The sequence below is a fragment of the Nymphaea colorata genome, chromosome 13 (assembly GCF_008831285.2).
Source record: "Nymphaea colorata isolate Beijing-Zhang1983 chromosome 13, ASM883128v2, whole genome shotgun sequence".
Taxonomy (NCBI): domain Eukaryota; kingdom Viridiplantae; phylum Streptophyta; class Magnoliopsida; order Nymphaeales; family Nymphaeaceae; genus Nymphaea; species Nymphaea colorata.
Window position 1 is genome coordinate 16,966,882 of NC_045150.1, and position 14,579 is coordinate 16,981,460.

The 14,579-nt window shown below is 38.7% G+C and overlaps 1 protein-coding gene across 1 annotated transcript in view; it reads right to left on the reverse strand.

The window, feature by feature from the left end:
- The window catches only part of LOC116266903 (DNA topoisomerase 3-alpha), an 82,473-nt gene that overhangs the window by 13,720 nt on the left and 54,174 nt on the right, over nt 1-14,579 (reverse strand). Inside the window, exons 15-21 of the mRNA XM_031648369.2 lie at nt 11,419-11,548; nt 5,502-5,554; nt 5,343-5,436; nt 4,492-4,530; nt 3,615-3,693; nt 3,435-3,506; nt 717-800 (exon numbers count right to left, since the gene is read on the reverse strand). Of these exons, the coding sequence (XP_031504229.1) occupies nt 717-800; nt 3,435-3,506; nt 3,615-3,693; nt 4,492-4,530; nt 5,343-5,436; nt 5,502-5,554; nt 11,419-11,548 (551 nt within the window). The remainder of the gene's footprint in view (nt 1-716; nt 801-3,434; nt 3,507-3,614; nt 3,694-4,491; nt 4,531-5,342; nt 5,437-5,501; nt 5,555-11,418; nt 11,549-14,579) is intronic.

Consider the following 14,579-nt stretch of genomic DNA (forward strand, 5'->3'; position numbering starts at 1 on the left):
GGCGGCGGAACAAGGGCAGCAAGCAATGGAACGGTCAGGGCCAAAACTTCACAGCCGGCAAAATTTCACAAACTAGAACCTTGCTCTGATACCATGTAGAAACAGTAGAAACACAAGAAATAAAGATCGAACACGGATGTAACGTGGAAAACCCTCAACGAGAGAGAAAAAATCACAGGTGAGGAGGTCTGGTGCCCACTAGCCGCCAGACTCTCTCTCTTAGAACTTCATTCCCACTAGAAATTAGGGTTACACGTTTTTAAGTAAGGCCCAACAAGGGCTACAAGCTGGATCGGGTCTAGATCCAGACCCGGTCCCAAGACCCATCTTTACATGCTTCAACAACACCCATTCAATGCTGAGGCCAAATCTTTCCAGATTCACAATGCCCTATGGACTAGACTGTTAAAGTGCAAGTCAAGCACTCTGGCCATGTTCTGCCCATGAAAACTGGGACTGAAGCTACTTGTCAATGCTCATCAATCATCACCTATCTACAGCCAGCCAAAGTTTCTATGACAATGATCAACAGTCACCTGTAGTCAAGTATTTCTTTTGTATCTCAAGATTGAAATCATATTTTGGCGACAAAATTATTCATGTAGTACTCAGCAAGTCATTTTAAACTTATGTATATACCTCGGTCAAAATGTCCCTTGGTCCTTTCTGCAGAAATTAGCTGAAATACTGGCCTGGAACTAATAGAAGTAACATACCTGGTGCAGCGGATGGATTGCGTGAGCCAGTACCACAGGTCTCAATCAGTTCAAGTAAGATCTCATCACAGCCACCTATGCAGCCTGAAATGGAAATCATCATTTAACCACAACAATCCCTGTGAGAAGTACAATCATTTAACCAAAACAATTCCCCACGATAAATAGATTAGCATTAGTACAAATGACAGTAACACAATCACGGCGTGGCTGAATTACTTCTGTCCTCCAAATAGCATAGAGATGCATATAGTGCAGAATCATTCAGAAACTACAAAACTGTCAATTCTTTATAACGTTATGTCCTAAACCTTCCTTAAATTAGTACAAAAAACAAAAATTAAAGCCTCTTAATCGGGAATATATAATGTTTGATGTGTCAGCAGACCAAGCCATGAACAGTATCTTATGACTCAGGAAGTAAAAAAAAAAAAAAATCTGGCCAACAACAAATACAAACAGGTAAAACATGCATCTGAAACTGCAATAATGAACACCTTGACAAGCTTTTAGCAACTTTGACTTGCCACAAGCAAAACTAACAAAGACACTTTCCATTCCGTAAAATGAGGTGCAAATTTTAGCCACAGAACCTTCTGTAACATACTCTAAAAAAGTTTAAAGCAGGAAAAGAGAAAACAAAAACACAAAGCTGGCACTGGAATGAAAGAAGTCCAAAGTTATCAAGCCTTTAGAAGCTAAACAATTTTAACCTACAAAGTGGACCAAATATAAATCACAACCATTGGTTCTATTAAATAAATGACAGTCATTGTTTAGGATATTGTAGCTACCTTTCCAATTTCACACATCATAGATAATATCAACAAAAACAACAAAATGCAAAAATTATCACAATCTTTTGAAAATATAATCAATATCAAATTCACACAATAATATTATGATATTTTCACAAAATTTTAGTTTTAAATTATTTCAAACATAATGTTTTTGTCTATTTTGACACTTTTAATAACTACTTTGAATTTTTATCGTTGTTTCTGTAAGAAAATCAGTAAAACGCTCATAATTTCATAATATTTTCCATTATTTTTGTGTATTTATTTAACTTTATTAATTCCCAAGTTTTGCCCGAGAAAATAAAACTTTCTGATTAATACACTGGAAACCTTACCAAAAAAAACCCAAGAACTATATATGTGACTGTCGCTTTGCAGTTTATGGTCACAACAGAATTTTTTGATTAAATATAGAGTCAACTGTTCCTCTCATCTTCCCCAAACAATTCCAACTTAAAAATATCTAATGCCCGAAAATGTTCCTGACAGAAAATTTTGCATCAATGCTGCAAGTATGGTTACAAATCTCTTTTGGGTTTTCTTTGTCAAGGAACTTTTTCTAATTGGAAAAATCTCTACATATCAAAATTAGATGGTGAACATATTTCTCTCTGTGTGTGTATGACTGTATGTGTGTGTGAGAGAAAGAAAAAGAGAGAGAGAGAGAGATGCAATTCGGGTTGATGGAGAGGAAAAGTTGGAGATTTTGGAGAAAAAGACTGATGAGCTATACTTCCACAGCTTCCAAAGTAGTACTGTATCAATAGGAACAGGGAGTATGGGCCGCAAGCACTCTGATAAAAGTACACGTGTTATTTTCTTCAATCTTTAATTTCTCTAACCATAGAATATGGGCTTGGATGGCCGTCATTCAAGGTTTGCCAGCTATATTACAAAAAGAGCAACAAAGGGTGAAAAAAGAAACCTGGCCTCTTTCCATTATTGTGTCTATTCAATGTCTTTGTTATTCTTCTTGCTTTTCTGTCATGATTTTTTCAAAATTTCACAAGATATTAATGGTTCATACATGTAAAAATATTGTTAAGGAATATTGTTTCTTGAGAAATTTGGTGATCTACCAATACCATTAACTTCTATCATGCTTGGGAGGTATTTAATCCTTAAATTCAGCAGACTCGTGGCCAAATTTTCTCTGAACCATCTTCTGGATATAGTTGACAAGGTCTTGCCAAAATTGATAAAAGATCAAATGCAACACGTGATAATGACAAATAATTTTGCTACTTATATGTATGAGCAGGTTCAAATTTTTAGTTTCGATGTTATTATGGAGTTCAAGAACCTCCAATTTGGAGCTGTCATATTTTTCAAAATATCATGTTAAAAACGGAAAACCAAGAGAAAATGAAAAAAACATAAAGAATTTGCAATATTTTGAAAGAATTGCCACAAATGAAAATATCATGTTTCTATCACAAAATTTTCGACAAATATATTTACCAAAAAACATTTTTAATTTATTTTAACCTTGTTTAGTTTCTTTTAGCATTTTAATATTTACATTTATTTTTTATAAATAAAATTAGTAGGAAATTCAAAATTTCACAGGTTTTTCCCCTTCTATATATTTTAAATTTTGAATTCCTAAGATGTTTCCAAGAAAACAAACTTATCAATTTTTCAATTAATGTCCAAGAAACCTCACCAATAAAAACCTCAAGAACTATATTTGTGCCAACGGTATGGACCCATGATTTGAATATCTTGCATATGCAAAAGTTTTGGTCAAAGAGACCACATCATTCTAAGTTGATTTCTTAGGTGCTTGAGTTATGCAATTTTCGCATCTAGTTTCATGCAACTTAGAATAGTAAAATCAAGCACATGATGCACATGAATTTGTGCTGCTGGCATTCTGGTTCACTGGTTCAGACTTGATATGCAATCTGATACACACCTAAATGGTCAACATTGAAGGTAGGAGGTATTTCCATTCTCCGAAATTTGAACTGTATCTTAAAAATTGGCCCTGGAAAAGAAAACAAAACAGTAAATCATCACTGTAATAAAGAAAATTAAATTGGGTTTTCTCTGAGGTGGGAGTTAAAAAAAGAAATACACATATTTGGTACTATACCAGGAGTGCAAGTAGTGCATATGTTTTCACTAACATGTGCTTCAGCAATGGCTCCTGGAAGCCAAACAACGTTCCTGCACTATGAAAATTCAACAAGCAACAATATCATCAAATATGCCACACTAAAGATAGAACAAGGTCCCAACAGGAAAATCAATGTGGTCTAGAGTAGATAAACATTGAAAACTAAGTTTAGCATATAGCAGACAAATGTTCACAAACTAAAGTGTAGTATATAGCAGACATTCTAGACGTATGTAACCAAGGAGAGTAGTTTCTCGTGTTGTTTCAGTTGTAACCAGAGAAAAAGGTAAATGAGTTTGTTCAATTTGGAAGAAGATTCACTAAATGAAAAGATCACTTAGGCAGACGCAAGTCCTACACCTTTCTATGATGAGACTGAAACTACCAGATCAAGAATGCATGCTCTCAAAGAATTACATAAGAAGGTCCAAGCAACTTAAAACATGATCAAGTAATAGGAACCCAGGTCCAAGCCCAAAAAGCATCCTCCGATCCACGGGAAGCATAGAACATAATATAAGCTCGAATAAAGAAAGATGAGGTTCAGTAGTTACAAAGAAGAGTGAGGAACCTCTCGCTGGTTTTTGGAAAGCCTATGGTCAAACATTTAGCCCACAACAAAGCCATGAAATGAAATTGGCATTCTTAGAGAAAGAAATATACATTGAATAAGATCTTCTGAAAGGATATGCAGGACTAAAATTCAAACCATGAGAAAGCCATGCAAATTTCACTTTCACAAATCTATGCAGGACTAACGTTTAATCCATTGGACTCTTGGGAGTGGGAGAGAATAAGAAGAAGATGAGAGAGAAAGAGAGAGAGAGAGATTGTTATAACTCAATCTACTTACAAGTGGGAAGCGCAGGCATCCGACCATGTAATTTCCATCCTGGAAATAACGGAGTTGTTTGTGAAATTTAGATAAAATAGAAACCATTTTGAAGTCAAGTACATGTAATATCATAGAAACATATACAAACAAATAACAATGCAATCCCATGATCATTCTACCAATAGCATCATACTTATTAGTGGACACAATATGCATATCATTTACTACCAAAGCTTAGAACACACACAGATATACATATATATATTTCCACATAGGGTTTGTGGCTTTTTCTATCTGGGTTTGAATGGAGAAATCCTCTGCTTCTCACAGCACATGGCCTAATGCATTGCGTCAGGCGGCTGTAAGTGGATGGAATTCAAGATGAACGGACAACTCGTAACTAAAAAATTTTCCGTCTTTTAGATTTTTTTAATTATTTGAATTTCCTAGGCTTCCCGAGAAAAACAAACTCTCCAATTATTTCCCAAGAAAAACCTAGTTTTTTACAAGCTGTAACAGTTACGTTCAAACTCAAGTTCTTGCGCCATGATAGCTTATTGCAGAATTGGACAGCTCATGCATCTCCATCAGTCTGCCAATAGCTAATTTTAATGCATAATGCACTAATACAGCAGCATATAATCCATATATTAGCAGGTCTTCTAACTACAATCCAATCATTTGTTGCACAGAAACAGGTTACATAGCTAATATTTCAATTTCCTAGTCCTGGCTGTCTTTTCAATACAGCTTGTCCAATTTATCTAAACATTGTTTTCAAAATCATAATGTTGTCTCTATGCATAGAATCAACCTTACAAACAGAAGATAACCAGACTAGACATGTCACCCAGAATAAAACCACATACAGGTTTTCTTCTCAACACCATCTCTGACTCTTGGCATACTGTACAAGAACGCACTGTCTGCCCATGATTATCATCAGTGTCATTCCTGTTGGATCTGTTACAACAGCTTAGAATGTTATATAGTCAAATTTGCACAAACAAACATGGGCCAGTAATCACCTTTCGAAGAAAATCTCCATTGCCCCCATAAGTTTTCCTTTTTGAACCCTTGCCTGGATAGACAAACAACCAGTCAACTACGAATAGAGAAAAGCATCAGAACTAATAAAATGCAATGAACCATGAGTCCAGGCAGTCACTTGATTTTTGTTCATTGTCATGTTTGAGAAAGCTGTATTGATTTTTGTTAAAGAGTTTTTTTGAAATATTAGAAAGTTAGAGAGCAGGTCTTTAAATATTTTCTTATAGTTGTTGGACCTTTTTTGTAAAGTGTTTACAGCCAGCCCTAATCTCTTTTAAAAGAGATTAGGGTTACGTGAATGATGATTCTTTTTGGCTCTTTCTTTCTCATCGTAACATGGTATCAGAGCACTCTCCTGTGCCAACAGCCAAGTGAGTTTTTCCGGCGACTCTCCAGCGACCTCTCCCTCCGGAGATCTCTTCCTTCCTCCCTCTTTTCATCTCCCAACTATATTCTTTCTTACCACCCAATAAGGAGACGGTAAGAGAATAGAGGTTGGGGGGCCTGCGTGGGGAAGGACCTGATCATGCCTATGTGGAAGGCGTGATCAGATCCTTGTTTATCAATCTCGTGGATGATACTGCTGCTGTGATCAGAATTTGTGTTGACCGTGGGGAGCAAAATATCCTATAGATCGTGGATATCAAGTCTGAAAGTTAAAGTTTAATGAGTTGTGGACTGCTGCTGATTCTAAGTATGGAACCTATCATTTGATTATGTTGAGATTCTTGCCGTATGTTGTGGACAGCCAGTCTTATGTGGTGTGGCTGTATTTAAGAATAGCAGCAGTCATTTGTTGATGGTGGAAGTAGTTGATAGGTTCCATACTTAGAATCAGCAGCAGTCCACAACTCATTAAACTTTAACTTGCAGACTTGATATCCACGATCTATAGGATATTTTGCTCCCCACGGTCAACACAAATTCTGATCACAGCAGCAGTATCATCCACGAGATTGATAAACAAGGATCTGATCACGCCTTCCACATAGGCGTGATCAGGTCCTTCCCCACGTGGCTGTATTTAAGAATAGCAGCAGTCATTTGTTGATGGTGGAAGTAGTTGCTGTCTTTGGCAGATATTATTGAAGTTTAGTATTTACTGTCTATTGAAGATTTTCTGCCTGTGTTGCCTTCATCGGCTGCAACTATTATTTGAGTGCATGCCTGTGTTTCTTCCTGTTTTACTGCCTGAATTTCAGTCCATGTTGCTGCTTGTGTCTGATGGAAATATTCAGAGTTTGTATCTGGGTAGCTGCCTGCTTTATTGAATTTCTGATTTTAAATTGCAGCTGTAAGAATTTTTTAGATTCTCCTGCGCTGCAGTGATTTTGATATTCCTCTAATATTAGTAGTCAGCTGGGTCCCCTTGATTTATTATGGCGGAAAACAGTAAATCAGAAAGTTCTACCGAATACAAGATGGCTGGAAATTCATTCTCTTATGGAACCACGATAAAATTGAATGGTTCAAATATGAAATATGGTCTAGGGTGTTCATGATCTTTGTGGCTGGGCATAGAAAAAATATGTTCTTGAGGAGGATGAACCTACTGAGAAAAAGGGAATATATGCTGCGTGGCATGAAGATAATTATATTGTTATGTCTTGGATTATGAATAGTGTGAAGTCTCATATAGCCCCAACTATTGCATATTATACCAAGGCCAAGGATATGTGGTCTTTCTTGAGGAAGACATACTCGCATGCCACTAATGTAATTAAAATCCTATAATTGGAAGAAGAGTTATGCAACATACGACAAGGGGATCAGGATCTATCTCAGTATTTTGCCACTTTGACTGCTGCGTATGAACGGTTAAAGGCTCTTCGTCCACCCTGCCAACATTGTTATGCATCACACTTTGAAACTGGTATGGTAGCGAAGCTTCTGTCTGGCTTATCTCCAGAATACTCTGTGGCAAAGTCTCAAATTCTCACAGGAAGTGATCTTCCAGATCTAGTAGACACATATAATAGGCTGAGTCGTCTTGCAGTCACTCTTTCTCAAAATACGCAAGACACACCAATCTCTGCACTTGTGATATCAAGAGAACGGGTCCCCAGTTCTTTTGGTGGCAGTAGGAGATGTGGTACAGGCCGTGGTGCAGGACACGACAGATTTCAGTGCTCTTATTGTGGCAAAATTGGTCATCTAGAGGATCGTTGTTGGGACAAGCATCCTCACCTCCGTTCTAGTGTTTCCTCTAGACGTGGTGGAGGTAGAATCGCCACAGGCAAAGTCTCAAATTCTCACAGGCAGTGATCATCCAGATCTAGTAGACACGTATAATAGGTTGAGTCGTCTTGCAGTCACTCTTTCTCAAAATACGCAAAGACACACCAGTCTCTGCACTTGTGATATCAAGAGAACGGGTCCCCAGTTCTTTTGGTGGCAGTAGGGGACGTGGTACAGGCTGTGGTGCAGGACGCGACAGATTTTAGTGCTCTTATTATGGCAAAATTGGTCATCTAGAAGATCGTTGTTGGGACTAGCATCCTCACCTCCGTTCTAATGTTTCCTCTGGACGTGGTGGAAGTAGAATCGCCACAGGCAAAGGTCCTTCTTCATCCCAAGCAGCTCATTCAAAGGCAACAATATCTATGGTTGAGTCTTCTATTGATCCTTCTATATCCATGTCATATTCTCTTAACATAAGTAAGGATGAATATGATTGTGTTCTTGCTCAAAGGTCTGCCTCTACATCTGCCAATGCTACTGTTATAGATTCAGCATTCTCTGTTGGTGCTCCTACTGATGATCTAGGTATGACATGGATGATAGATTCTGACGCTTCTAGACATTGTTGTAATCAACCATAGAATTTTTCATCATTTGTCAGATTTTCTACACCACAACATGTCAGGTTGGCTGATGGCAAGTTGTCTCCTGTTTTAGGCGGCGGTGATATCTACCTTCCACATTTAGGCAAGTGTGCTATATGCTCCTCAGTTTCCTGTTAACTTGTTATCTGTTAAGCAGCTAGCTAACGACTTACAGTGTAAAGTCATTTTTGACCCTGACTCTTGTTCTTTTCAATACTTACCAACTGGGAAGATGATTGGTGGTGGCCATGAACTTGAGAGACTTTATTTTCTGTCGATCCCAGTTGATGTTGTTGCATCTTCAGTCCCTTCGAAGCCTTCTCCTTTCCAATGGCATCTCAGACTGGGTCATCCATCAGTACCAAAACTTTGTCGCATGTTTTCAGATATTTCTGCATCAGAGTCTTTCTTATGTGATGCTTGTCAGTTGGGCAAGCATACACGGAGCAGCTTTCCTTCGAGTCAGAGTCAGTCTAGTCAGAGTCCGTTTGATCTCATTCATGTGGATGTATGGGGTCCTAGTCGAGTTCCTTTTCGGTCATGTTTTCGATACTATCTTGTTTTAGTTGTTGATTTTACTAGAGTCAGTTGAATTTTTTTGTTAAGGGAAAAATCTGAAGTCATATGTATTCTTCAAAAATTTGTCAATGAAATAAAAACTCAGTTTGGTCTCATTGCCAAAAATATTCGCACTGATAATGCTCTTGAATTCAAGTCTTTCATTCTACTTCAGTTTTATGCCAATCATGGAATTCACCCTCAATATACTTGTCTGCATACGTCCCAACAAAATGGTGTAGCCGAACGCAAACATCAACAACTCCTAAATGTGGCTCGCACCCTTATGCTACATTCTCACATGCCTGCCTATTTTTGGGGTGATGTTATTCTTACTTACTGCATGTTATCTCATTAATATATTACCCTCTTCCTCCATCCAAGAACGTATTCCCATTCAAATTCTATATCCAGGGCGTCCATTATTTCACTTACCTCTCAAAGTATTTGGATGCACTTGCTTTGCACATATCCTAGGCCCAAACAAAAATAAACTTGCTGCCCAAGCCATCAAATGTGTCTTTATTGGCTACTCAGTCAATCAAAAAGGATATAAATGCTTTGATCCCCTGACTAAGAAAGACATTATCAGTGTGGATGTTACCTTCTTTGAGTCTTGCCCTTATTTTGCCCCGTCAAGTCCATCTCTATCTGAGATGCATGTACCTATACCTCTTCCTATTACACTGATGTCACTTGAGTCATTTCCACCATTTCGACATGACATAGATCATCAACAATTTACAACTAATTTATGCAAAGAAAGCCATTCATCATAAATTGACTAAAAGATTCATGAAAGATCCTATGTAAGAAGCACCAGTACGCTTGTGCACATGCAGATATTTAAGTCGTGTTTGATGGCCCCTCGAACCTTATATCTGAGGGGATCCAGAAACTTCAGATGTAGGTCCGAAGATCATAGATCCAAGGGTGATGAGAACCCTGGTGGTGTTGAGGATTTGTCCCACCATGGTGACTGCCAGTGAGTCTCTCCCTCTTTCTCAACCAGCCGGCCGGACAATATGTCTTTGAAGCCCATGCTTATGACGGAAAAGGATGACTTTGAAGCTCTCTCTCTCTCTTTGTGTGTGTTTGTGTGGCAGGATTTGCTCATGAAGTCGGACCTTCCAGTACATCCAAGGTTGAATGTGAGATCCAGGGCTAACAAACACCTTCTTAGGTACATGTGTATGTGCATATGTGTTTGTGCATGTACGTTGTGTTTGCATGAGTGTGTCTAAGTCACATGGAATGCCACTTAGGTACAAGCACCCATGCTAGGGTGTGAAGACCAGTGGAGATAGCCAAGGTACATTTTGGATCAAATTTGGGCAAGACACAAACCCAATCAATTAATTTTAGTGAAAATGGCAAATGTCCCTTCCCTCTCTCACTCTTACACATTTCATTTCTTGTTTATCTCTGCAAATTTTCAGCCATGACAACCTCATTTAGCTCAGATCTGCAACTCTTAGAAAATCGCACCTATGTCTATGGACATGGAAAATTTTTCCTCATACCCGTGTTCATACTTCAATACTCTGATATTGGTACTCCAATACATCAGGACATGTTTTGGATCAGGTCTGCGTCAGACCTGATCCAAAAGCATTAAATCCTTCATTTCAAAAAAATGTGTGATTTTTTTGTGAGATTTTGTATATATATGTCAGATCTTATTCAACATGTATTAACCCTTTTTGCTTTTTAACAAAATGTGCACATTTTTGTGGGATTTTGTATGTATATTATATGTACATTGTCATATCATCGTACCCACATTTTCCAACTGTCATACCCATACCCGCTTTGCCATATCCATACCCGTACTAGTACCAATATCCATGTGACTTGGAATTTCGCCTTTCTCTAGTTCCTTCTCCCCCTTTACCTGCCAACTTGCATCTTCTCCTTTATCATAATTTACTGTCGTCTTTTACCTTCTAGCCTCTGCCTTTGTGTAGGTCAGTATACTCCACATATCCCTGCCCAGTCCCCTCCTTCCATCTGCATCATGACAGAAGCTGCTGTCTTTCACCAGCCTAGCAAATCTGATACTCTGCACCACTGCCACATTCAATTGGTAGCAGTTGTTCCTCGTCTTCTCTTTGAGATCCGAACCACAAGCCTTCAAAATTTGAAGATTCATATATACCCAGCACACCCCACACCTATGCTTTTTGAAATTGCTTTTTTTGTACCTTCCATACCCACACATTCACTCATATCCAGTGGTTTAGGGGCATGTACGGTACACACATAAATCTGCAATATCAAACTGCCACATAAGCTTTAAATAACATGCAGGAGAACAAAAATAAAGAACGAAACAATAGTGATATGCCATGCATAAAATCACATTCGGTACCACATTTGACAACTCAGTCTGCATAGAAAGGACAACTGAAAAGCTTATAAGTTATAACCATTAATTGCCATAACAAAGAATGATGCACATCAAGACACTATTAGTGTCCTGCATCTGTAATTCAACGGATTTGTTGCTTACGTCCAAGAAGCAAGCTTTCATCTGCTGCAAGCAACTCTCAAGAACTTCTGCTTTTCTCTTTGTGCCCACACTAACAGATTTCATGTCACTCTCCATTGCAGACCTTAAATATGGCTTCCACAACTCATATCTAAGAAAATACATTCAATTAGGATATAAGAACAGCTCAACCTAAAATCTATGAAGGTGAACAGCATGTGGAGAAAAAAATTAAAGAAACTGCAACATATGCTTTTGCCACAATCTGCATGTGAAAAATGCACCAAGAGGGTCCAGATTAAAACCTTACTATAGTCAGCCCATGTAGTACTTTGAATAAGGAAAACCGGTCAAGGTACTCATAAAGCTAACCGTCACTTAAGACTAGATTATAAAGATATGTTGCTTCAATATTACTAACTAGGGAAGCTTGGAAGTGGAGCTAAAGGCTGGGAAACAATCAAAGCAAAAAAAAATTAAGTACACCAAGAACACACCAATTTCTTGGTTATGAAAATATTCATCTACTGGTTTCATCAAGTCTGCATTAACTGAACTTCAAGACAACTGTTCTGCTCCCGTAAAGATCTAGGAAGCTAAAATAATTTTAAAAAACAAAAGCCCTGAAACTTTCAAGCATGCACCTAAATTTTCACAGTAAACCAAACCAAAACCTAATCTTCTAACATTGCCAAAAAGATGCATCTAACTAATGCTTGGTTAGTAAAACACCTAATCTTAACAGCTATAAACTCAGGAACATGCCAACAAACTAAGGGTTAACCATGTTCGAAGAGGACAGCAGGTTCAAGTTTCAAGTTTCAACTTACCTTTTCGCCTAGTCAAGGAAGCATCCCAATATACATATCAAGATAAGATGAATTTGTTCTAAACATGCTTTTAGAAATGTAGAAACACACACCAAGATGGAGAGAAAGAGAAGGAACACACAATATACGTGGAAAACCTCAAAGAGAGGTGAAAAACCACGGAGAAGCTCTAACCTAGGTGCACAACCGCAACCCTAGGAGAGAGAAAATCTTATATCACTTAATCAACAATTACACTATAAGTGAGATTAAATAAGAGGGAAAAACGCCTAGGGTACCGAGCCACTCTCGGTACCCGTGCCCATGGGACCGGGTCTGGATCCAGACCCGGTTCCCTACACATGATATGTTAACACTCCCCCTCAAGCTTGGCATACATGTCAAACATGCCTAGCTTGCTTACATTTTTCTCGAATTGAGATGTACATAAGGCTTTGGTTAGAACATCTGCAATTTGATCTTCAGACTTCATATAAGGTAGGATCAACTCCTTTGAATCTATGCGTTCCCGTATGAAGTGGCGATCAATCTCCACATGTTTAGTTCTGTCATGCAAAACGGGATTATTCGCAAGATTAATTGCAGACTTGTTGTCGCAGTACATCCTCATCTTCTCTTCTGTTTCAACACCAATATCTGCTAGGAGAATCTTTAACCATAACATTTCTGTAACTCCCATAGCCACAGCCCTGTATTCAGCCTCAGCACTGGATCTAGAGCAAACTTCCTGCCTCTTACTTCTCCATACAACCAGGTTACCTCCCAGAAAGATGCAGTACCCTGTGGTAGACCTCCTAGTATCAGTACATCCGGCCCAATCTGCGTCAAAGTATCCTTCAATATTAAGTTGGTCTTGCTGAGTATAGAGTAATCCTTTTCCTGGGTTATTCTTTAGGTACCCCAACACTCTTTCTGCACTCTTCCAGTGACAATCAGTAGGAGCATGCATAAACTGACTCAACACATTCACAGCATAAGTAATATCAGGGCGAGTAAGAGTAAGATAGATGAGCTTACCAACCAGCCTCTGATACCGCCCTTTTCCTTCTTCATCTAGGATGTTGCCAGTTTTGATGTTTATCTTTGTACCAGACTCCATTGGAGTTTGAAAGGGTCTGCATCCAAGTTTGCCTGTCTCCTTTAGAAGATCCAGAGTGTATTTCCTTTGGCTCATAACCAGCTCTGTCTCTGACCGAGCAATCTCTATCCCCAGAAAGTACCTTAGTTTACCCAAATCTTTAAGATCAAATTCAGCAGCTAACCTCTCCTTCATCTTCTTTTTCTCTTCTTCATCGTCACCTGTGACTATCATATCATCAACATACACAAGAAGAAGACTCACCAGGCCATCTCTCTGCTTAATGAATAGGGTGTGATCACCATTTCCCTGTTTGTATCCATTTGTCTTCATCACTATCCTCAGTCTTTCAAACCATGCTCTAGGAGACTGCTTTAATCCATACAAGGCTTTCTTAAGATGACAGCATTTTCCGCTTTGAACATATCCAGGAGGCATACTCATATAGACCTCTTCTTCTAGATTGCCATTCAAGAATGCGTTCTTAACATCAAGTTGATCCATGCTCCACCCCTTTTTCACGGCAAGTGCTAATATGACCCTCACAGTTTTCAGTTTGGCAACAGGTGCAAAGGTTTCAAGATAATCAATACCATATTTCTGGCTAAACCCCTTTGCAACAAGCCGAGCCTTATACCTTTCCACAGTACCATCTGGTTTGTACTTCACGTTGAACACCCACTTTGAACCAACTAAATGAGTCCCTTTGGGAATATCCACAACTTCCCAAGTGTCATTCTTTGCCAAGGCATTCATCTCCTCTGTCATGGCCTGTAGCCATTTAGGATCCTCTCTAGCATCTTCCACACACCTGGGAATAACAGACTTAGACAAGGATGTTATAAAGCATTTGTAATCCTTACTCAATTTCGCATAAGAGACAAATCTCTGAATAGGATGAGAAGTGCAAGACCTGGTGCCCTTACGCAGGGCTATAGGAAGCTCTTCATTGATTAGACTTGGGTCATCCGGGGAGCTCACAGGATTGGGATTGGTTACATCAACATTTTCAATCACATCTGTCTTCTTCCTTCTGTACACCTGGCCAAACAAATGATCACGGGCTGTAGGCTGATTATCATCAAGACCCTCGTCCATGTGACGGTCTCTATCATCTCTGACTGTGTCTGCCACACTTTCACTGGCCTTGTAATCCAAGAAATCCGTAAACTGAATCAACTGATTTGAGGAATACTCTTCACTACTGTGTCCTAGATACTCCCCCTGAAGAGGATTCACATGAAAGTATGCCTCATGTTCATGGAAGGTGACGT